This window comes from Bactrocera dorsalis, chromosome 2 (genome assembly GCF_023373825.1).
Source record: "Bactrocera dorsalis isolate Fly_Bdor chromosome 2, ASM2337382v1, whole genome shotgun sequence".
Taxonomy (NCBI): Eukaryota; Metazoa; Arthropoda; class Insecta; order Diptera; family Tephritidae; genus Bactrocera; species Bactrocera dorsalis.
The window spans coordinates 59158681-59185085 of record NC_064304.1 but is presented as its reverse complement, the minus strand read 5'-3'; the positions used below and the strand labels follow the sequence as shown (position 1 = coordinate 59185085).

General features: G+C 35.5%; 1 protein-coding gene across 1 annotated transcript; it reads right to left on the bottom strand.

Moving 5' to 3' along the window:
* Positions 1–716: 716 nt before the first annotated feature.
* On the bottom strand, positions 717–26405 carry LOC105223032 (uncharacterized). The gene is made up of 4 exons (XM_049448416.1): positions 26241–26405; positions 18865–18991; positions 18211–18554; positions 717–1016 (listed from the first exon to the last, which is right to left on the bottom strand). The coding sequence occupies exons 1-4, from the start codon at positions 26333–26335 to the stop codon at positions 815–817; spliced, it is 768 nt and encodes a 255-aa protein (XP_049304373.1). The 5' UTR covers positions 26336–26405; the 3' UTR covers positions 717–814.

Here is a 26405-nt window from a genome sequence, read left to right as displayed (position 1 = left end):
CTATTGCAATCCTCTGTACCAAATTACAGTTTTATATCTTAAATTAGTGCTTATTTATAAGTTTTCGGTTAATGGCGATTTGTGGGCGTGGCAGTGGCATCATTTGTGTAAACTCTATATCTATTTTGTTTAGTGTTTGTTGATATGTTTAACCGATAGGTGAACAATACTAACATAATATATTCCGTAGCAAAAGATTGCAGAAGTATAAAAATTAGAAAACAAAACTAAAACAACGACACCATACCACTGATATTAAAATATCATTTCATAATAATCTTTTCGAAAACAAATATTTCGCATTTATAACAAAGAAAAGTAAAAAATCTGTAGTTAGACCTACTCTGTGTTGTTCCGTGAGATTTCGTTTCGCACTGATTTTGAAGGCTAAGTTATCGCAATGAAACCTAGCACAAACAACACTCTCAAGGTGGTCCATCGCTTGTTTGAAACTTGACGAAATCGGAGAATAAGTTTTGAATCCCCAATATACCGAATTTCGAGGCATCTGTGCATATGGTTGATTTTTATTTCCCGAAAATAACGAACAATTTTTGAGATATATTATTGGATACAGAAACCATATTTTTTGTTTGGAAGCATGAGAACTAAGCCATATCAGATTTGTTTCTTAAAACGTTTTGCAGAAACGAAAAGGAATCCGAACCAAGTCCTGTCTTAATTACTTTGTTTTTAAATAAATAATAATGCCGTCATACAAAAGAACATTCTCTTTATTGTATACATCTAAAATGAATTTGAAAATTAAGATTTCTTTCTCGAGTGTCGATGTATAAAATGAAACCAATAAAAGTTAGATGTTTAACCATTGTGATCTCAATAAATTTGAAGAGTGTTTGGTCGGCAGGAATTTCGTTAACAGATTAGCAGCCGTTTTATTGTCCAATGGGCAAGATGTGTATACCTGTTCACAAGGCTTTTCGTTAACTCTCTTTCCCGATTCTAAAGCCTCTTTAATTGCTGTACCATCTAAAAGATAACCAACGAGGGGATTTCTGGAAGATAAAAATTTAATCTTGAAACATATTTACCCAGATATTAAATTAAAAAAAATAATAATAATATTATACATATGTTATTAGGTCTACAACTTTGCTTCCACCGTTTTCCAATAGATGTCTCTAGGGTCAAGCACTGGTCGATAAAATCGTTTTATATCGATCTTGGACATTTATGTCAACATTAACCCAAAAAAATGGATCATAAAGCATTTCGTGTGTTAATTAAGCATTGTTTTTTGAAGGAATAAGGGAAAACACTTTTGGACCGTTTTTATACAATAAAGCCTTAAAAAAAAGCGGAAGCAAAGTTGTAGATCAATATATTTATTTTAAATAAATAAATAATTGTATACGACTACATACTTTTAAAACTCTCGAAATATGTTACAGAAGTGTATAACATTTTTGCTCACATAACCTTGATTGACTACTTATAGAAAACAATAGTCAATACTTTTTTTTTAATTACCCATAAATAGATAAAATCAAGTCTAGTGCCTAGTTTTCATATGCCGAATATGAGAATTTAAAACTTCTGCTTTTATGCCGAATATGGTAAATATATCGGTCAATATATTGTTATAATACATTAGCAAAATTAATCTGACATATAAAATTAACAATATACTACTATAGTTCAACGCCGAAATAGTGTAAAACTGGTCGAGTACTGGTATCCACTTACGAGATCATCCCTCCCCAAGATGTCAGAATCGGCCTTGGCGACTTATACACCAGGGTGAGCAATGAAATAATCTTTAAAACAACGGTCGGTAAATTCAGCTTCCACCATGAAACATCCCCAAATGGGGATGGTTGATCGCCTTCGCCTGGGCCCAAAATATAAGCAGTTATCTGTAATACTAGATTCCAGCATAGGAAAATTCATACAAGGAAGGTTTGACGGCAAAAATCTGCAATCACAACAGCCTAACGTTTCTCTACCCGACTAGCACTCCTGCTTTCTGACTACTTACATACAGCTGCAAACGAAACCACTGAATTTCGGAAAAAGCAAAAGAACCTGGTACGATGATGACCGCCGTGTCGCAGTGAGGAGTAAACAGACTGCCTACCTCGCAACAAACGCGATGGGATAGATAACGAGAGCTGAGGAGGGAAGCCAGCCGCATTTGCAGACAAAACAAGAGAGAGGCGGAAATGCGTGAGCATGAACAGCATTAGAAGTTGGACGATAGGGGTGTTGCTCGAAAATTCTTCGAGAAGATGCGGCGACTGACAGAAGATTTCAAGACTGGAGCATATTGTTTTAGAACCCTCAGGGATGATTTAGTGACTGATGTCCAGAGCATACTAACACTATTGACGGAAAACTTCTCCAGCCTTCTAAATTGCAGTGAAAGCATGAACCGAGGAGATGGCACACCCGATTCCCCAATCGATGACGATGGAGCAGAGGTTCAGTTGCGTAAGCATGCAGAAGTTCGAATAGCAATTAACCGCCTGAAGAACAAAAAAGAGGAGGAGGCCGATGAATTGACGGTCAAGCTATTTAAACACGGCGGCGAGGAACTGATAAGGTTCTATTCAGCATATTATGTGAAAAATTAAAGCCCACCGTGTTTGGGCCTTATAAGTGTGGCTTAAGACCTGGAAAATCAACAAATGACCAGCCATGGTATGCCAAATCTTTTAAAAGACTCATGAATAGCCCCATATGCCAAATCTTTTAAAAGTCTCATGAATAGAGGATCGACACCCATCACCACTTCATTGATTTCAAAGCTGCTTTCGAAATCCGCCTTTGTTCGGCTAAGTCTGAATCTGGTATCCCCACAAAACTAATACGGCTGTGTAAACTGACTTTGAGCAACACCAATAGCTCTGTCAGGATCGGGAAGGTCGATACAAACCGAAGTTTCCGACAAAACAACTACCTATCATGCGCCTTCTTCAACCTTCTTTTGGAGAAAATAATTCGAGCTACTGAACTTAATCGAGCAGGTACAAATTGATATAAGACTGTACAACTCCTGGCGAACGCCGATTATATTGATATCATTGGCCTCAGCATTCGCGCCGTTAGTTCCGCTTTCTCCAGATTGGATAAGAAAATGGGTCTGGTAGTGAACAAGACGAATTATCATCAAAGAAACTGTCGTCGCACTCAGGACCCTCACTGATGACAGTGATAACTTCGAAATCGTAGATAATTTCGTCTATCGTGGAACCAGTATTATCACCAACAACAATGTCATCCTTGAAATCCAACATAGAACAACTCTTGCCAACAGGTGCTACTGTGGACTGAGTAGGCAATTGTCGAGTATAGTCCCATGCCGACGAACAAATACCAAACTCTATAAGTCAATCATTATTCCCGTCTTGCTATCTGTTGCAGAAGCATAGACGATGACAAGATTTAATGAGTCAACGTTACGAGTTGTCGAGAGAAAGGTTTATGGTCCTTTGCGCATAGGCAAAGGCGGATATCGCATTCGATGGAACAATGAGCTGTATTAGTTATACGACGACATTGAGATACATAGTTCAGTGAATTAAGAGACAGCGACTAAGCTTGTTGTCCGAATGGATGAAAACGCTCCAGCTTTGAAAATATTCGATGCAGTAATTGCCGGGGGAATTAGAGAAAGACCTCCACTCTGTTTGAAAGACCAGGTGGAGAACCAATAGGCGTCTAACTGCTTTAAGGAATAACCGTTGACGGTTTGTTGTAAACTCGGTTACAACCGAGTCTACGCTGAAAGAAGAAGAAGCCTGCAAATTAGAAGACAAAACATAAAAATGATGCAGTGGATCGTAGCAGGACTGAACATTTTCAAAAAGCTGACAATAGTACCAAACGTGTCGATAAAACTTACTAATGACAAATATTTTTGGGACATCCTCCTTCTAAAATTGGTGAAACCGGAAGATAAATACGTCCACTCCCAGTATAACGGTTTTGTTAAAAACTACTAAAAACGGGATATCTCACTAAGTAAATGTAAAAAACTTTAAATATTACAGCTAAGAAGGCACTTAAGGGTGTAAAGAGAATCATTGTAAAATTAGACGGTGGACATAGTGCCACCTACCCTTAGGAGAAATCCCTTATCATAGCAACCGCCTTATCAGTTTCAACCAAATTAGGTGCGTAAAAAATATTTCATTATGTAAAATGTGTCATTATGTCACTGTGCAAAAATAAGCTAAATTGGTTGTAGTCCACGCCTACTATCTATATTATTGTTTCACTTTACATTACATAATAATGACTCTGTATAAAATAACGCTATCAAAAAAGTTTGTGTTCTCTTTTTGGCTGTGCTGCCGTTGACATATAATCCTATGTTCAGACCGAAAATTTCAAAGATTAGATTACACTTAAGCATTTCATAATCCAACAGTGTTCTCACTGCCATTAGAAAGATGAAAAAACAGCTGTTATTGTCATTCAAGAATTCACATCGCTTAATATTTATCAAAAGAAAAGATTGTCATATAGCATTTTGAAATAAAAGCCGTCTTTTTTTTTAATATTTTCCATATAATAGAAAGAATGGATGCATTTTTTCATTTGTTTGGTCGATTTTCGGGTGAAATTAGATTCATTGCTTTAAAAAGAAATTTGTTTGTTTACATGTTTTTCCCTTTGCAGTGTCTAAATCAGCTGTGACAATGTAACAGATTTCCAGTACAGACTAGTATTTTTCCAGTGCTGACAAGTAGATTGCGCAAAATCAGAGTCGCACGGACAGATTTAGCGTGGAAATGATTTGAAACTGTCATTTTTGTATGGCGAAATCTTGATAAATTTTTAAGATTAGTGGGATAATCCATTCAACGGCCGAAATCGTGTGATTAAGTGTCGGTCTGAACATACTAGTATAAGGATAAATTAATTGAATTTACAGTTGAAAAAACGCGGACGTTACTTTGCAAATATGCCAAAGGGAACAATGATAAAAATGCAAAAATTTAATGACTACAATAACTACAAGCGCGATGGAGCGTTGTAATTTGATTCCCTTACGAGTCACACTTAAAACAGTCGTATACGGTATGCACTACATTTCGTCGCTGTTCTGTGTAAGTTAAAAATACATACATATATCGGATAAATGTATGTATATCGTTTGCGGCGGATTTGTGGTTGCGATTTTTTCCACTTTTAATTGACTTTTGACTTTACGTGTTTCAAAACTGAACTCTGTTACTATTACATTTTTAACGCAAATTAAATTCAAGAATTGTTTCTAAAAAAAAAACATTGAGGTGGAAATAACCTTTGATATTATTCGTATTATTTTAGTAATGAAATTTTTTGATTAATTTCAAGTGCATTGCGTGACAATAAATTTTTTGAAAATGTTTTTCCATGGTCAATTTTATGTAGTTAGTTCAACCGACAATATCAGCATCAACGAAATAGGAGGTGATTGATTCGCACGCAGTTCATTTGTTTTTTCTTTACAAAAATTGACATGTCAACGTTCATTTTATTTTTGTGAGATAGAAGTTTAGTAATTTAGAAGTAGGTAAATTTCAAAGCATCGTTAGCGACAGTGAAATTTTTTACCATTTTTTTCTAACGTTAAAGTATTGGTTGTATTCTTCTTTACTGGCCTAGACACCGCTTACAGTCGTTTCGTCTTTTCGCTATTTGGAGCCAATTCAAGATACCAAGTGCAGCCAGGTCCATATCCACCTGAATAATGAAGGACTTATAGAGTTTGGTCTTTGTTTATCGAAAGAGGACTCACTTCTCAATTGCGTACGGCTGTTGAGGACAATGATATCAATATCAGCGGCGTACACCATCAGCTGTACACTCTTATCGAAGATTGTAGATTCTCTTCCTTTACTATGTGATGTCATAAGGGTATAGTCGATATTCCGCTTTTAACGCAAAATGATTTCTTTAATTAATAATATGACGGCCTCATATCAAATAATAGAAATATTGGGTTGTCAAAAAAGTCTTGCGGTATTTTTATTAAATCAATTCGTGTGGCACCCATACATCGAGCTTCTTTGTGACTCCAAGCTTCTTCAAATGGTTTATAACGGTTTGATGACTACTATGCCGGTCTCTTTCGACCTTCTTCTTCTTAATTGGCGTAGACACCGCTTATGCGATTGTAGCCGAGTTAATAACCGCGCGCCAGTCGTTTCTTCTTTTCGCAACGTGGCGCCAATTGGATATTCCAAGCGAGGCCAGGTCCTTCTCCACTTGGTCCTTCCAACGGAGTGGAGGTCTTCCTCTTCCTCTGCTTCCCGCGGCGGGTACTGCGTCGAATACTTTCAGAGCTGGAGTGTTTTCGTCCATCCGGACAACATGACCTAGCCAGCGTAGCCGCTGTCTTTTAATTCGCTGAACTATGTCAATGTCGTCGTATATCTCGTACAGCTCATCGTTCCATCGTATGCGATATTCGCCGTGGCCAACGCGCAAAGGACCATAAATCTTTCGCAGAACTTTTCTCTCGAAAACTCGCAACGTCGACTCATCTGTTGTTGACATCGTCCAGGCCTCTGCACCATAAAGCAGGACGGGAATTATGAGTGACTTATAGAGTTTGGTTTTTGTTTGTCGGGAGAGGACTTTGCTTCTCAATTGCCTACTTAGTCCGAAGTAGCACCTGTTGGCAAGAGTTATCCTGCGTTGGATTTCTAGGCTGACATTGTTGGTGGTGTTTACGCTGGTTCCAAGATAGACGAAATTATCTACAACTTCAAAGTTATGACTGTCAACAGTGACGTGAGTGCCAAGTCGCGAGTGCGACGACTGTTTGTTTGATGACAGGAGATATTTCGTCTTGTCCTCGTTCACTGCCAGACCCATTTCTTTTGCTTCCTTGTCCAGTCTGGAGAAAGCAGAACTAACGGCGCGGGTGTTAAGGCCGATGATATCAATATCATATGCATACATATTTACGCACGTTGGACGGCGAAGCTGTTACAGCGGCAAGGGAAGCGGTAACAATCGGCGATCGTTTGTTAGTTTCTTTCGCGTCTCGTCGCGTCAATGCTTCGACAGATTGATGTGCTGAACACATAGAACGCGACAGACTGCAAGCGCCATCTGAATCTGATATTGAAATACACACATTCTTAAGGACACAGTTATTTAGGCAGCTGCACAACTACATAACTGTGTCCATAAGAACGTGTGTATTTTAATATTTGACAGATGTCGCTTTCAGCCTGCCCCGCTCCATGTGTTCCGGGCGTGACTCTTTGAGTTTCGGCCATTGATTGTCCGTGACAACGGAGATGCGAAAGATGCGTGCGACACTTGTTATTATGAATGTATGTACATATGTACATATGTATGTGGCTCGCATTTGTTTTCGTAACATACAGACAAATGTGCCAAAGAAATAATATAAATATGTATGTATGTATATGTCATAGAAATTCTATTGGTACAAATATGGAAATGATAACGAAATAATGCGAATATGCACATTTCATGAAGGTCATCAATTTTCTCTGAAGAAATGAAGTTCATTTTGCACATCTTCACTTTGTAATAGTGGAAATAAATATAATTTATTTGAAATATTACTTTATTTAAATAAAAATAAAGAGAAATAAAATTGAAATAATTTTTCCTAATTTTTCCCGTGTTTTGGACGATGGAACAAACATCATAATGGTAGTTGTTTACATGTCGCCCAATAACACAGTTAATAATATCATAAAGTTTATATACAGAAGACTTATGATTTATAGTTAGTAGGTTCTTAAGAAGGTTTTAGTAGGTTCTGAAGAACTAGGAGAAAACTACCATACGTTGCCACTAATCTTAGCAGGAGATTTCAATATCAATTTCGCATCCGAAAATGGACAACTCTTGATAAACTTTCTACGAGATGAATTAGAATTACAAATGAATAATGACCGTAATGAGCCAACTACAAGACATGGAACAACAATCGATGCAGTTTTTTCTAGATTTCTGTCTAATTTTAATTCTAAAATATATGTATCGTATTTCTCGTATCATAAGCCTATTGTCTCGGTTTTACAATCAACCACAGTAATTACTGATGTACCCAATAATGAAAATAACGAATAAAACAATGCAAAAAAAAAGATCTATGCAAAAGTATTAATTTACTAATGAAAATATAAAATAAATTTAAATATTTGTAGGAAATAAATATATGTATATGTGCGTACATGTATATATTGCACACACACATTCATATATATACATTAGAGCTCCCACTCCCGGAGTGTTTTCGAATTCCCGGGATTTCGGGATATCGAAATTTCATTTCCCGGGATTCCCGGGAAAACGGGAGAAAATAAAAATTGTTAATTATTGCTTATAAATTTAAAAAAATTAAATTAATTTTTTATTTCCAATCAGTTACATAGATTCAATTAAGTATGCCCATGTTCTTGGGTTCTTTATAATAAAAAAATTATTATTTAATAATAATTATTATTTCTTATAAATTGAAAAAAATATATAATTCAAATTGAAAAAAATATATAATTGGTATTATATATATATTATTTTGTCAAAAAACAAATAATAAAAATCACAGATCGATTTCTGTAGGAACTAATTTTAAATGGTATCTTAAAAATACAATCGCATCCATTGTTTCATCGTTTAAACTAGATCTGATTTTAGTGCAAATGCGGCCAGACACTGAAAAACAACGCTCGCATTCGACACTAGTTGGTGGTATTGTCTTTAAAAAATTACAAGCAACCTCCAGATTGCTGCCAAGCCCGCCTTTTCCTTTGGTATCGCTTCCTCTACTGATAATGAGACATCTCTTTTTAAAACGCGAGATTCTTTGACAGTTTCTTGCAACCTTTCCTTCAACGTTTTTTCCTTTTCATTTTCGATTATTTTTAAATCGATATCGCGATTCTCAACATCATTAGTATTGTACTTTTTGACAATTTCTACAATAAGCACGAGTGTAAGTTTGTAAAATGCAGTGCGGTTGATCGTATGCTTGGCACATGCTACAGCTTGCCAATTAACAGCTGATCAAACCAGTGCTGTAACTTTGATCAAACAGTGTTGTAAAGTACTAAATTCTTACTAAATTCTTACTAATTGTTTTTTTAATAATTAACTGTGTTTAAAAAAAAAAGGACAAAAATCCCGAATATCCCGGGAAATTAATTTTAAATCCCGGGAGGAGTTTTAAGTCCGGGATCCCGGGATTTCGGGAGCCCGGGAGCCCGGGAGTGGGAGCTCTAATATACATATAGATAGAGAGAAAGAAGTTTTACTTCAGTCGTGCGGTCATAGGCACACTCTCTTGTTTTTGTGCTGCTTTTTAGTTAAATTCGGCTTTCTAACACTGGAAATAAGCAAACAACCACATAGTCTGTAAACAAGGACCTAGGTTGGTCAAATTTGGTTATTTTGTCATACCGCATTTTGCGGTTGTTTACTTAATCACATAACCACATAACCCGATAACCACCTTATCGTGAACAGCCTATATTATTTTTTTTTTTTTTACAAACTTATTTTATTTATTGGATCTGCTTTTTCTTAAAGCCTAACAATAAGTTATAAAATCTTAAATCTATTTAAAAACTGGACAGGCTCATGCAAGTGATTGAGCTCTTTTGGCGGTACGTCGCTCTATAATACGCAGGCATATCTCCTCTTTTAAGTCGTCTTTGATCGCAAGAATGTACCAAAGCATTAGCCAAAGGGTTTGGGTGATCTCGGAGTTTAGATATATATTTAATTCTGCTGTCTTCTACTTCTTTCTTTACCATAGGGGTACCAAGGTCTTTATTTTCGTTACGCATGTACCATGATGAACACGTGATTGTTCTAAGCATTTTTGATTGAAACCTTTGTAATATATTAGGTTGTCAAAAAAGTCTTGCGGTATTTTTATTGAATCAATTCGTGTGGCACCCATACATCGAGCTTCTTAGTGACTCTAAGCTTCTTCAAATGGTTTATAACGCTTTGATGACTACTATGCCGGTCTCTTTCGACTAATTCAGCGATTTTATCGCAATTTTCGACGGCAGGCCTTCCGGAGCGTGGCGCATCTTCGACCACCTCGACACCAGAACGAAAACGATGAAACCGCCGTTGTGTGGTGGAAATGGAAACTGTATCGGCTCCATAAACTGCACAAACTTTATTGGCGGCTTGAGATGCATTTTTGCCTTTATCGTAGTAATACTGTAAAATATGCCGTATTTTCTCTTTATTTTGCTCCATGTTTGCGACGCTATAACTCACGAACGACTTAAAAGAAACGACAATCAATCACGTGTTAGCGCGCGAAATGAGCTTTCCAAAAAGGTATAGCATGATCCGATGCGACGAATAAAACTAGAACTACGCGCTTTCAGCGCCAACTAGCGAAAATACCAGCCTATGCTATGTACAGTTCGGAAGCTAATATTTCTGACACAGTTTTAAGAGAAATTTACCATTTAAAATTTTCGGCATATTTTATCACAAAGATGCGAGAGTAATCAAATAAAATGTGCGACGCTTTAGGCGTTCATTTCTTACAATGAAGAAACATTGTGATGCGACATAACTCTAATGGTAAAATGGATTTGAAATATAGTTGAAATAAGGGTTCAATACAGCATTTTGCTTAAATCCCAAAAGCTATTTTTTCAGTACATTGTTTATATAGTATATATGTGAGAATAGAAACGGTGTAAAAATTGGACGGTATGTTTGGCATCGGTTTTGAGTAAAATCTCATATAATATCTGAGGACCTGATCTACCGATTTCAACCACATTCGGTATGTAGCATTCTTTTGTAAAGAGCGAAAACGAGCGAAATCGGACTCTTTCCTTTCCAGTGTACACATCAGAAGCAATTAATACAACGGGAAAAACTTTACACGAATAATGCCTTTAGCATAGGTCACCTTTGACTCCCTGCCTCTTGCAAATTTTTATACTCTCGCAACACAGTTGCTAAGGAAAGTATTATAGTTTTGTTCACATAACGGTTGTTTGTAAGTCCTAAAACTAAAAGAGTCAGAAATAGGGTTATATATACCAAAGTGATCAGGGTGACGAGTAGAGTTGAAATCCGGATGTCTGTCTGTCTGTCCGTCCGTGCAAGCTGTAACTTGAGTAAAAATTGAGACATCATGATGAAACTTGGTACACGTATCTCTTGGCTCTATAAGAAGGTTAAGTTCGAAGATGGGGAAAATCGGCCCACTGCCACGCCCACAAAGTGGCGAAAACCGAAAACCTATAAAGTGCCATAACTAAGCCATAAATAAAGAAATTAAATTGAAATTTGGCACAAAGGATCGCATTAGAGAGGGGCATATTTGGGCGTAATTTCTTTGGAAAAGTGGACGTGGCCCCGCCCCCTACTAAGTTTTTTGTACATATCTCGGAAACTACTATAGCTATGTCAACCAAACTCAATAGAGTCGTTTCCTTCAGGCATTTCCATATACAGTTCAAAAATGGAAGAAATCGGATAATAACACCCCCACCTCCCATACAAAGGTTATGTTGGAAATCACTTAAAGTGCGTTAACCGATTAACAAAAAACGTCAGAAACACTAAATTTTATGGAAGAAATGGTAGAAGGAAGCTGCACCCAGGTTTTGTTTCTTTTAAATTGAAAATAGGCGTGGCGTCGCCTACTCATGGACCTAAAACCATATCTCAGGAACTACTAATCTAATTAATTTTACAGCAAAATAAAAAAATATGTAAATGACGGATAATGAAATCTCGATTACACTGGGGAACAATGTGAAACAAAATTTTTGTTGCTTTCGATTTTACAGCTGTTTTAGAGTTATTTAGGCATGTTAAATTCAAATCCGAAGTCAGTTTTCTTCTATCACGTCAAGTTTTTTTGCTACAGCTTATAGTAATGAGATCACTCCCTGCAGTGTGCTGCTTAGATCATAAAACGGGGTACGCTCTTCTATGGACGGAAGTTTAATTTTTTTTATTTGGAATAAGTGAATATCGCTGTAGGAGAATAGCAGCAGGTTCATGCTTGTGACGACAGTCGTCTAGACGGTAGTTGGGATATGTATGAACTTGTCGTTGGTGACGGACGGCGTCATTCTCTTCTTCCCATACGAGCAAGTTCAGTTTCGCGTGAGATTGTTTGGTGAGACGTTGTTTGTGCTCATACGTTACGTTCGGTTTTTCAAACAAGGATTTTTTTACATTTATTTCTGAGAACAACTTCTCTTTCCTTTAGATCATGTCTGTCTCTGGCATTTCACGTCGAAGGTGTATAAACAGTGCTGATTCGTTTTCCTATATTTGTGGCAGTTTTACTATTCCAAGTCAAAGGAGAAACATTAGTCCATTTGTCAGGCAAGCCTATTTAGCGTATTTTAAAATGAAAACCAGTGATCAGGCTAAAGCTTGGGCCCCTCACAAGGTGTACAAGCAGTGTGTCGAGTGTTTACGAATGTGGACTAAGGGAACACGTGATAAAATGCCATTTGGTATACCAATGAGTTGGCAAGAGCCCAGAGATCATTTAAGTGACTGTTACTTCTGTATGGTGAAAACGTCAGGTTATAACAAAAAAAATAAATGTAAGTTAGAGTATCCTAGTTTACTATCGGCTATACGCCCAGTGCCTCATTCAGCTGAAATCCCAGTGCCAGTTTTCGAAGAACTACCCCTCTCAGAAATACAAGAGAGCGTGTGTGATGATGATTCAAGTGACTCAAACGATCAAGACGACTCTGCTCGAAAGGGATTTGATCAGAATGAGTTGAATGATATGACACGAGATTTGGGACTATTCAAAAAAGCTTCAGAGCTGATGGCATCCAGACTGTATGAGAAGAACTTCCTTGAAAAAGGAGCTACGGTATCCTACTTACGATCCAGAGAAAGTGAATTTCTGCCTTACTTTCGAAATGACTCAGGATTTGTGTATTGCTGTAACGTACAAGGTTTGATGAATTGTTGGGAATTCCAACATATAAAGCAAATGAATGGAGACTTTTCATAGACAGCTCAAAGAGGAGCTTGAAGTGTGTACTATTGCTCAATGGAAATGTCTTTGGTGCAATTCCAATCGGCCATTCTGTTCGTTTACAAGAAGCATATGAAGACATAAAGAGAGTAATTGATTTGCTGCAATATGACATGCATAAGTGGATCATCTGTGTTGGCCTCAAAATGGTCTGCTTCCTTCTTGGTCAGCAACGACGATACACAAAGTATCTCTGTTTTTTGTGTATGTGGGACAGCAGAGCTCGTGAGAAGCATTGGGTGCAGTCGAATTGGCCGCCAAGATCTGAGCTAAAACCTGGTGATCCGAACATTCTACATCAACCACTTGTCGACAGGAAGAACATTGTATTCCCACCTCTACATATGTATAAAGCTTGGACTCATGAAACAGTTTGTTAAAACTTTGTCCTCTGTTTCAAGTATTTAATTTTGGCATTTCCTGGACTGTCTTTTTAAAAGATAAAGGCTGGTGTATTTAATGGTCCACAGATTCGGCAACTCGTTAAAGATGAAGATTTCATCGAAACAATGACAGAACTCCAAAAGAACGCTTGGTTGGCATTCAAAACCATTATCAAAGATTTTCTTGGAAATACTAGAGCAGAGAACTACACTGGCATTGTCAACTAACTCTTGGAGAGTTTCAAAAGGCTAGGTTGCAATATGAGCATCAAATTGCATTTTCTACGTAGTCATCTCGCCAATTTCCCCACAAACCTTGGTGCAGTCAGTGATGAGCAGGGAGAGTGTTTCCACCAGGACCTGCAAACCATGGAGGCTCGGTATCAAGGAAGATGGGATGAGCACATGATGGCTGACTATTGTTGGAGCATCAAGCGAGATTGTCCACAAACTGAACATTCCAGAAAGAGTTATAAGAGAAAATTTTTACCGTAGATGTCGGGTTTGAGAAAACCTTGTTATCCCTTCTACAATCACAATTTCACTTTACAAAAAATGTAATTTAATAGCATTTGTTCAAATTAAATTACAATTTGTGAACAGTATATTCAGTATAATTTTTCATCTTTACTTTGTTTCGTAAGGATATTTTATATGACTATTGGGAGAAATAGGGTATTCTGCAGCTTAAAAAGTTGATGGGCTAGACAAAAAAACGAGGTTATTTTTGGATTCAGAGGCCAAAAGTGACTCAAAAACAATTCATGCGAGAGTATAAAATGTTCGGTGACACCCGAACTCAGCCCTTCCTTACTTGTTTACATCAAATATCGGTCAATATGGTGTCCCAAAAATGGGTTAATTCAATATTTAAGTTACTGTTCAATTCTACTTAGCTAACAGTAATGAAAGAGCTACAAACTGTCAAATATTCAGTGTTACCGTACTAACATATTTTTATAAACTAACAAAAATACAAAAGTTTTACGCGAAAAAAAAACTTGAAACATTCCGGTGTTGGACGGACCAGGATTATTTTTTTGAAAGACGGCTGAAGGCCAACGCAAAAAGAAGTTTTACGCAAAAAAAAAAAAACTTGACACACCCCATTGGCAGGTAATAAAAAGATTTTTTGCGATAGACAACTGCAAAAATTCTTTTTCCGGTATAATCAATTTTCTTTACTTCTTGTAGTTCATTTACAAAAGATGACGATAAGGTAATAATGATTATTTGACAGACTGTTACCATTTACTTGTTGTCAAATAAATATATTTGAGCAATAAGTTTAATATTAATATAAAACAAATTTTGCACTATGTAATGTAAATTAAATGTGAAGAAACGAATAAGAAAAATATAAGTGTAAAATTAAATTTAAATGGTAAAAATACATAATTCAAACAGTGATAAATTTCAACTTTAAACGCAAATATCTCGAAAGCGATAAGTTTACTTGATCTTGAGAACCTCCTCTATCCGATCTTACCCATTTTATTCCCGAAGTCCTGAATACTAAAGTTTTCCCAAATATTGTCGTAAAAGACAATGAGAAGAAGATAAAATTATTAATATTTCATTTAAGATTGCTTTTGTTGCATGTTAAAGGGCCAAAATCATATTAAGATGTTCCTACAAACAATAGAATTGTTTATAGCGCATTTATCGAAGTATGCCATGCTAGGGCGAATGTGTTAAACGATAATGAGTGGAGAGTGTGTCTGAATGATTGATTTCTACAATTTCCTTTGGATTTTGTTCCAATTCTTCAATAGAATTTAAATACTATAAACATTGTTAATAAATTGAATATTAAATTGGTCGAATTCCGATTAAAGCCATGGAAGTACTTTCAGGTTCATAAGGTTTCTTAGTAAGACGATAGGTTTCATTCATTCTAAGTACAAATATGCCCTGTTATAAGAAAGGCACGCTCTCTCAATTTAATTAAGATCACTCTTATTTTGGCCGATATATGCGGCCCATTTGTAATACTCAGAGATATTACTTACAGGAAATTATTCTCTCCACATTTGAATTATATATCACACACCTTGGTCAATATTTTCTGTAAAAAATCAACTATAGGCACTGAGGTCCAAATATTCAGTACCTAGAAGACTGAACAGTTTTAATGGATTTGAACTATTTTTGGTCATAAGGCGGCATGCTATAAAAGAATTAGTCGTGCAAAGGTTAATCTCGTTTACTAATTGCTTGTAGATTTGTACTTTCGAAAGGAACGAATCAGCCGGAAGTTTAAGCTTTGTTATATGGGAAGTAGTCGTGTCTGTAGTCCGACTTCGCCCATTTTCATACTATAACATATGTAAGGGTCATGTTATATATCAAACGATATGTTACGGTCAAGCGGGTCTCGAGATATGTGGTTTCACTTAAAGTTGGGGGTTGCCACACCCATCGTCTTATTTTGACCCCGGATCCATAAAAACTACATTATACCATTTAAATTTAATGCCTCTGTCGTAGTACTTTTTAGCAATACTGTTATAAGGGTAAAAAGCGGGGTTACGATCCGATTTGATTCATTTTCCCTGAATAAAATATGTTCTGCAAATTTCATTGATATTACTCAAATATTGGCGGATATACCCAACATATAGTGAGCTAAAAGTTTGAAAATCTTTATATTAGGTATATGGAGGCTTAGGGAAGTATGGATCCGAGTTAGCCCATTTTGATGCAAAGAAATACTATGGTCAGAAAAGGATTCTGTGTGAATTTCAATTTCGTATCTCACACACTGAATGATATTTTCTGTCACATATTCTGTACATCCACATATTCTGTATATAGAGGCTTGAACAGTTTTGTTTGGATTTGGACAAGTTTTGGTCAAAAGGTGGCATACTTTAAGGCAATTATTACCGCATAATTGTATTCCGTTACATTTGGGGTACTCACAACCTGTCGTAAAGCATCGTAAAATTATAAATTTTTTACACTTGTTTAAAAAACTTGTTGTTGGATTTCATACAAAAATGGGTTTACACATTTACAATTCTCAATGCTATGTTTTCAAATCGTTATAACTTACAACTTTATGAGACTTGTGAATTGCACAATTAATTAATTCTTTATTTGTGTACTGGAAAGTGAAATAATCAAATGGAATTTTAAATTGTGTTATATGGCAAGTAGACGTGATTGTACGCCGATTTCGCTCATTTTCACTCTGTGACATAGAATTATTAAAGTAATATCACATACTTAATTTAGTCGAAATCGGTCTGTCTTCCGGTTCCGAGATATGGGATTTCACAAAAAAGTGGGCGGTGCCACGCCCATGGTCCAATTTTCACACCGGCTCCAATAGAGCCCCCTTATACCATCTATATATCACCCGTCTAAATAATTTAGCAGAATTTCAACGTGTTTTTTTAAAGCAGGAGAAAGGTGGGGAAAAAGTTTAAGTTTATATACGAGTATTATTTGAGTAGAAACTATAACAAAAACACTAATTTGTAAAAAATTAAAAAAATGTTTTTTTCGTTTTTTTGATATTTCACTGTTTTCCCAAAAAAACAAACAAAATAATACATTAACTAAATTAATCTTGAAAACATTAAAATTAAATACATATCATGTCCAGAATCCATAACAAATATTTTCCAGAATTCACTTCACCCATACAAAACACCAGTTGCAATTTCCAGAATAATAGAGAGTATCGAGAATAAGGACGTGCGTACAGAACGAAGCCTAGGTTCCGACTACTTGTGTGGCGTTATAGGGGGCTGAAGGTCAATCATTTAATCGGTTTATTCTAGTACGGTTAATTGGTACTAAAAAAATCAATTTTTAGTAGCATCGCTGTAGTTTGTAATTCTCACTTTTGCCCGGGTTTTGAAGGAATATGCTCCTATGTGCGTCGGTAGAGATAGTAGTGTTTATCTTGAGCGAATTTGATCATTTGTATATTGTATACATAACTCTATAACTATCTGGATAAGTCTTAGGTGATACATATAACCGTTAACAAACCAAATGAAGTTTCGACTAATAACACAATATTAGTTAATAAGATACATATTTTGACAAGTATTTTGATTGTTTTTATTCCCTAAAAGATGTATTTGCTAAAGCACCAATTAAAATTTATTAATAACTCTGATGCTTAAAGCTGGCATGAAATACACTTGGATTTTTGTTCAAAAAAGGCTTATGTTTGTTTTCACTTCATATTCTGGCATTGCATTTCGCTTCCACCTACTGAAAAACAGTCGGTTTTTGGACTTTATAGAAACTTGAATGCTCTTAAAAAAATATCTGAAACGTATTTCTCGTAAACCTAACCGTCTAAAAGATATTTGAAAAATAAGAAAAAAAATTATTTGGTAACAGAATGAAACGTTTTGTAGGAAATTTGCTGCTCTATTTTTTTTTAGTTATTTCGTTGAATTTTGGTGGTGAATATTTCTTAAAAGCTTGACTTAATCAAGAAATTATACAGACCATTTTTACAAAGCAAACTTTTCTAAAATGATTATTTTTTCATTGATTTATAAAATTAAAAAAAAAAAACAAATTTGCCTTAGATTTCAACCGTTAATATATTTACAATAAAACAGCCTTTTGATGCCATTTTATAGAGCATTCAATTTGCTATAAAACCTTTGAAACGAAATATTTTTTCAAATAGTTGCAAGCGAGATAAAAATTTTACAATTAAAAGCTCATACTTGGAAAGCCGTTCTTGGAGGTGTCTATCAACCAATATTTCAGAGTACCAAGCGAAAAAAGAATCGTTTTTTACCCACGCTAATGTCCATATGTTTAAACTTATAAAAGAGGTGAGATACTTACTCCGAAAGTGTATGAATGAATTCATCTATTTGGTCTGGAACACCTGTCTTTAAATTGAACTCAATTGACCGTACATAACTGCATACAGCACGTTGCATGCAACCTGTTGAGTCTATATTGTTTTGAGTAAGTATATCATCAATTCTATTAATCATATTTGAAAACGATAATAAATCGTTGTCATTTTCACTTCGGCCATATCCAGCATATCCTCCATGGAAAGCACCCAACAACTTTGGAATTATTAAAATAGCGCCAATACCAACCAACGTTCCTAGTACAACTCCTCCCAGGTCCAATTTAATTGGATTGTAAGCAGAAATGCCTGTACTTCCCGGATATCCCTAAAAATTATTTAAAATAAAAATTAACTCAGCAATCAATATTAAAGGTATGTTGTGCATACGTGTGATCGTTTGTTTCCAAAAGAAATATATATAACGAGGTATAATATATTAGAGAAATTGACTAAAATTTATTAATAAATATTTAAAGTTTATCTAATATTGAATTCAAGAAATCAATGATTTATTTTAATTCTAGCACATAGAATTTATACATATTTTGTAAAAATTTTCACAAGTTCATGAAAAAGCCTTGTACAATTTTACCATATTTGTATACCGATTCTTCAAATATAATTACAAGTCTTACATTTATTGTTCCATATCCAGTTGTGTAACCCAAACGCTGTAATCGATCTTTAGTCGTTTGTGTGTTTGGCTCATAGATGGACTGGCTTTCGTTGAATTGGCCATCACTATTTCCCACAAAATGCGATCTAGTTAAAAATTTTCAAATAAAAAAGGAGTATTAGCTTAGTTTATTTATATGTTATAATTATTTATCAGGGCATGTGATAATATGTCTAAACAGTTGGTTATTTTTTTTATTTCGTGAAACAAAGCAAAGGTCAAATTAGTTAGAATATTCCATTATAACTTTTGTGTAGATTATATTTTATTTTATTTATTTAGAAGAGAAATAAATATAAATACATAGTTATTCCACAAAGTCTTGCGGTATTTTCGCTAGTTGGCGCTGAAAGCGCGTAGTTCTAGTTGAATTCGTCGCATCGGATCATGCTATACCTTTTTGGAAAGCTCATTTCACGCGCTAACACGTGATTGATTGTCGTTTCTTTTAAGTCGTTCGTGAGTTATAGCGTCGTAAACATGGAGCAAAATAAAGAGAAAATACGGCATATTTTACAGTACTACTACGATAAAGGTAAAAGTGCATCTCAAACCGCCAATAAAATTTGTGCAGTTTATGGACCCGATACAGTTTCCATTTCCACCACACAACGATGGTTTCAACGTTTTTGTTCTGGTGTAGAGGTGGTCGAAGATGCGCCATGCTCCGGAAGGCCTGTCGTCGAAAATTGCGATAAAATCGCTGAATTGGTCGAAAGAGACCGGCATAGAGCAGCCGTACCATCGGTCAAGAGCTGGGCATGAGTGATCAAAAATTCATTTCAATTTCAATAAAAAAAAATCAATAAAAATACCGCAAGACTTTTTTGACAACCCAATATACATAAGTAAAGCACTGGCTGCTAGGGCCTTCGGCGTGATTAATATTTACAGATTAAGTTATTACATTTTTATTATTTAAGACTAAAGCAAAGTAAATATTAGTTTGTACTTCAGTTACTTATATATTAAATAATTAATTTACATATTTGCATATATTTTACAAAAATATTAATGTTATTGTCATCAGTCCGATCGAGTAAGTCAGATGGTTTGTTGTTACCAAAAATCAAGACTCTTTGTTGTTGTAAGTGTGCGCAGTGATCGAGGATATGAAGTATTGTGAAATCTTCCGAACCACATAAAGAGCATATGGGTTTGCTTGTACCATTCAACAGGTGTCCATGTGTCGCAAGTGTATGTCCAATCCTTATGCGTGTGTATGTTTTTATATTTTTACATGTGGTTGTATTGGAATAATGTGGTTTTTGGCCTAATGGATTAGCAAGTTTATAATAGTGGTTATAGTGTCTCCAATCGTTTAGACAGCAGACCGATATATGTTGTTTAACGTATTTCTTAATACCCTTTGTGGTGAAGTATGCTGACGTTTGCAAAGGTTCTTTGTTTGTTTCTTTCGCTCGTTTGTCAGCCATTTCGTTTTCTTGAATCCCTATGTGTCCAGGTATCCACATAATTTTGATTATGTTATTGTGTTGAAAAATAAGATTTTTTATTTTTGTAATCAGGTAGGAATCGTTTGATTGGTTAAAAATGGCATCTATGGCGGATTTACTGCCGCTGCAAATGATCGTTTTCTTTCCATCACTAGCGGCAAAACGAACCGCCTTCAATATTGCAGCTGTTTCAGCTGTAAATACCGAGCAGTACGAAGGCAAAACAAAAGCAGCTGTGGTGACACCGTTCTTGCTTGTCAAAGCAAATGAGGTGGGGGTATCACTTTTAGATCCGTCTGTAAATATAAACTCCCAATCATCTCTATAAGGTTGAATAGTTTCTTTATATAGTGAACATATTCCGTGCTGCTGGTAAATTGCTTGCGATATTGTTGTGTAACGCTGATCAACTTGGAGATAATGTCATGGAAGGCGGAATTATTGAAGGTTCAACCACTGTAGGGCTCGTAATTATCCCGAGTTGGTTGGAAATGGTTAGACAACGCATTATGGTTGTGGGTTTGTTGTATCTGCGTGGACATTGGAGAGTGCTATTTACATTCATGATTATTAACTCGTTTCTGCATAGAAGCAACTTTGGAATGAGTAGCAGTGTGTTATGGTGTGGTCTTTTGCTGAATATCTGGTAACCCGGATTCTTTTAAAATAGCTTTGATTGGTGATGTTGGGAAAGCACGTAAGGTGCATTTAAGAGTTTGATATGAGTTTTGGCACAGTATTCGTATATTGCAAGTCCTGAGTCAATTTTTGATAACAGTAATGCTCTTGTCATATTAATGAAAGTGTTTGGGTGACACAAACAATTTTTTGATGATAAGTACTTTATAATGTTTAGTCTTAAAAATAAGTGTGATCGAATATATTTACAATGTTCTTTATAAGAAAGAGTTTTGTCAAATATTAAGTCTATGAGTATGGGGAGTTTCTGTATTTAAAAAGGATAAGGTGGGAAATGAGCAATTATATTTTCTACAAATATGAAATGTGGATCTTTTGTTTAATGATATTTTTACACTTGAAATTTCGGACCATTTGTGGACATCATTTAAAATTTTTATAAATGCATGTTTAACTTGTCTTAAGTCTTTAATTTTAGTAAAGATCACGACGTCATCTGCGTAGATAAGTGGGTTAGTACTAATTATGGAGCTGCCTTTATTAAACGCAATGATGAAGAGAGTTGCCGAGAGTGGTGAACCCTGGGGTATACCATTGTTCAACTTGAAAACCTGTGATTGGCATTTATTGGCACATACGATAAATTTTCGTCGATATAAGAAAGATTTTATAATGTTAAACATTTTGTTTCCAATTTTCCATTGCTTAAGTTCACTGAGTACCATGTGAGCTCCAACCCTGTTGAAGGCTTTTTCTAAATCCAGGCTTAGAACTGAAACGTGATTACGGGATGTCAAGTTAGTGGAAGCGAAGTGTTCAAAATGTAACAGGGGGTCTATTACTCCTAATCCTTTTTAAAATCCGAATTGGTGCGGACTTATGAGTCGTTTTACTTTTGCATACCACATCAGTCTCAAGGAAATTATTTTTTCTAATGCCTTGGACATACGGGGTAAAAGGGAAATGGGTATGTAATTCTCAATGCAGGAAGAAGGTTTATTAGGTTTAAGGATGGGAATGACTATGGAAACTTTCCATTGTTGAGGATATATACCAGAGTTTAATATTTTATTATAGAGGTTCACAAGTCTTTCTTTAAGCGAGTATGGGAGATTTTTTAAGATGGGATAGGATATTTTGTCTGAACCGGGTGTTTTTCCTTTTAAGGTCGAAAGTGTCGTATCGGATTCGTTAAATGTAATATCAACTTCAATGTTAAGTGCATTTGGAGAAGGTGGCGAGTTAGAGTAGGGTTCGTTCTCTATCCGTTTTTTAATTGCGTTGAATGTAGGAGGAAAGTTTGTTTCAGAGGAATATGATGACCATGTTTCTGCAAATTTTTCCGCGATTTCTTGGGGTGTGTAAATAGGTCCTGAAAGCGTGTTAATGTGGGATATACTGAATCCGTGTGTGGATTCTGTTAGCATTTTTATATCGGACCATATTTGTTTCGGCTTTGTAGTTGGGTTTATACTGGCTGTTAATTTTTCTAATGATTGCCTTTTAGCCAACCTTAACTCATCGTCAGTTCTGTTGTGTTTGAATCTTGTCCACAAAGACTTTTTCCTATTTCTGAGGATAATAGATTAGACCAATATGGTAGTTTTGCTGAAAACTTTTGGGCGTTATTTTGGGGAATGGTTAAATGAGCTGCTGAACGAATAATAGTAGAAGCTTTAGCTTTTACGTTTTCTCTAGAGCTCCTAATATTGAATAAACTTGCTGAAATATTAATGAATTTTTCCCAGTCTGCCTTTTCGGCTAGAAATTTGGATCTTGGTTTAATATTGTACGATTTAGGGATGGAGAGAGATGTGACAATGGGAAAGTGATCGCTGCTGTGGAGGTCATCGATTGTATGAGAAGAGAGTTTGGGTGCTATTGTGGATGACACCAGGATAATGTCGGGATGTGTAAAGGTGTTATGTGTAGAGAAGTGAGTTGCTTTACTATCGTTTAGCACGATAAGATCATTTGAAATGACTAAATCTTCGATGATTTCGCCTCTTTTATTCACTTTCGATGATCTCCACAATGGACTCCACGCAATGAAGTCTCCCATTATGATAATTGGAGTAGTAAATTGATTTATGATATTGGCTAGTTCTCAATAAGTAAAATTTTGATGAGGTGGTACGTAGCAATTAATAATTATAAATTTAAATCCAATTTTTATTTCAATAGCTAAGCAAGAAGTATTGCTGACGATTGAAATTTGCTTATGATTTACAGATTTCTTGACGAAAACTGCAATTCCTTGTTTGGCGTATAAGTTTTGTGAACTATTGTGGAAATAGCTATGATATTTTTTAGTAGGGTATACCTTTTTATTGTAAGGGGTGTGGGTTTCTTGGAGTGAAATAATTTCCGGACAAAATTCATTTATAAGGAAATTTAAAGCAGGGTAATTATTAGGTAAGCCATTTACATTCCACTGTAAAATTCGCATTGCTTACTCTATCATTTCATTATCTGTTGTCAGAGAGGGGAATATTGTAGGTTGTTGGTGTTGTTAGTATAGGAGCTGTAAGGTGAGTAAGCAATGATGAGATCATTGCGTCGGTTTGAGAGTCATCGACTGATATTGTTGTTGTTGTATTTGTTATATTTTCTGTGGTGTAATTGTTTTCGTTTATTTCTTTTTCTTGTGTTTCGTTATACATATTGTTGGTAGGTGTGTTGTTTGTAATAACGGGTGATTTTTTTGAGGTTAGGATTTTCATGCATTAGTATTTGACAGATCACGTGGGATTTCAGACATGGTGTCAAAGAGAAAGATGCTCAGTATGCTTTGACATTTCATCATGAATAGACTTACTAACGAGCAACGCTTGCAAATCATTGAATTTTATTACCAAAATCAGTGTTCGGTTCGAAATGTGTTTCGCGCGCGTGTTTTGTTCAGCGATGAGGCTCATTTCTGGTTGAATGGCTACGTAAATAAGCAAAATTGCCGCATTTGGGGTGAAGAGCAACCAGAAGCCGTTCAAGAACTGCCCATGCATCCCGAAAAATGCACTGTTTGGTGTGGTTTGTACGCTGGTGGAATCATTGGACCGTATTTTTTCAAAGATGCTGTTGGACGCAACGTTACGGTGAATGGCGATCGCTATCGTTCGATGCTAACAAACTTTTTGTTGCCAAAAATGGAAGAACTGAACTTGGTTGACATGTGGTTTCAACAAGATGGCGCTACATGCCACACAGCTCGCGATTCTATGGCCATTTTGAGGGAAAACTTCGGACAACAATTCATCTCAAGAAATGGACCCGTAAGTTGGCCACCAAGATCATGCGATTTAACGCCTTTAGACTATTTTTTGTGGGGCTACGTCAAGTCTAAAGTCTACAGAAATAAGCCAGCAACTATTCCAGCTTTGGAAGACAACATTTCCGAAGAAATTCGGGCTATTCCGGCCGAAATGCTCGAAAAAGTTGCCCAAAATTGGACTTTCCGAATGGACCACCTAAGACGCAGCCGCGGTCAACATTTAAATGAAATTATCTTCAAAAAGTAAATGTCATGAACCAATCTAACGTTTCAAATAAAGAACCGATGAGATTTTGCAAATTTCATGCGTTTTTTTTTTTTTTAAAGTTATTAAGCTCTTAAAAAATCACCCTTAGAAGGAATATTTTCTGTAGAAGAGATTTGGGAGAATTTGTTATTTTCTTTTAAGTTGTTGGTATTATTTTTAGCTATACTAGCGAAAGTAGCAGAATTTTCACTGAGTGCAGGAGTAAACTGGGTTTTTTGTATTTTTATTGCTCCTCGTGTTTCATTTGTATAAATTTGGGGCATATTTTGTCAGAAGATGCGTGATTACCTGAACAGTTTATGCAAAAGGAATGAGTATAAGGAGATGGTTGGTGAGAGGGGAGAGCGTACTTGTCGCAAACAGCGGCTTTAGTACACCGCTTTGCTGTATGACTTAAAAGTTGGAAGTTTTTGCACCTCATAGGGTTTGGATAGTATGGCCTTACCTTAGTTGTATACCATGACACTTCAATTTTTCAGGTAGGTGATATTTATAAAAGGTCAAGAGACTCCACTAGGTACTGGCTTTTGATTAATGTATTTAGGGAATTTGAAGATAGATACAACTCCCTGTGCTTTTAAGTGTTCGATGATTTCATCGTGTGAGATTTTTTTGAGGCAAGGTGCGTAAATTGTTCCTTTTATGTAGTTAAGGTTGTTGTGGAGTTTTATGTAGAAATAATATGCCATATAAAGTCTTCGTTGATATAAATTTTTGAGATATGTTGTTGTTTTTTGGTAGTAATAAAAGTTTTCCGTCTCTAAGTTCTGGTATGTTTATTATTTCGGTGCTTATATTTTTTACCGCTTTGTGCACAGCAAAACACGAATATTTATGGGTTTTTGAGAGTTCGTTGCACTTAGCTATAAATATCTTGGGTTATCTTTTGTTGTTGGAGGAAGGCTTGGGAAATCGTTATTGAGAAATGCTTGAATTTTTTTCACTATACTATACTGAAATATATGCATTCTTTAACGCCTGCTTTAAATGAAAGTTCTTGAAGTTAGAATGCACTTACGAAAAAGGTGTGAGAGAATAGCAAAAAACCACCAATAGCACAAAAACACAACCGTTCGCTTTGAGTATCAGTCGATGGCGATTTATATTTGAAAATCTATTTTTTTTGGGGCGATCGCACTCTTGTCTTGAATAATAGTTTGAATTTTGACATAATAATTGCAACTTTACCCTTACCCAATGTTGATGGTTTTTTATAACGCTTATTCTTAATATTCTCCCACATTCTCACTTATTCTCAGATATTGCAATGAAAACCAAATAGTCAATGTAGTTATTTGATTATTTTGCAACTTTACCCTTACATCACGTTGACTGTTTTGTTTTTAATGCAATTTCTTAATATTCTTACATATTATATATTATATTTATGCTTCTTAAAATTACAACACATGTGAAATGTACATAAATACTTTTACATTTATATCTATTTTTTCTATTTGCTTTACAGTTCGTTTATAATTGAATAAATATTTTTGATAGTGGCGATGATCGATTTTAGTCTTGAGGTTATATTGAGTTGCCGTTTGAAATACGAAGAAGAATAAGAATCGGGTGTAAGGAAACGCGAATGAAAATTATTGACTTGATTTGAAAACAGAAGACTTTAATATAATCACTTAATACTTCTAACACATTTTTTTTCAAAGGAGTTTTAGATATATGTATGTATATTAACTCACTCTGAATTGTTAGCATATTTAGGCAATGCTTCGCATTTTTGTGCCAATACCGAAGAGAGTAGTATGCAAATCCACAAAATATATGATTTTTTCATCGTTGTTCTTTTCGGGTTATATAACTTTTTTATGTAATATGTTTAGGATCTCATAAACTGCAATGACAAA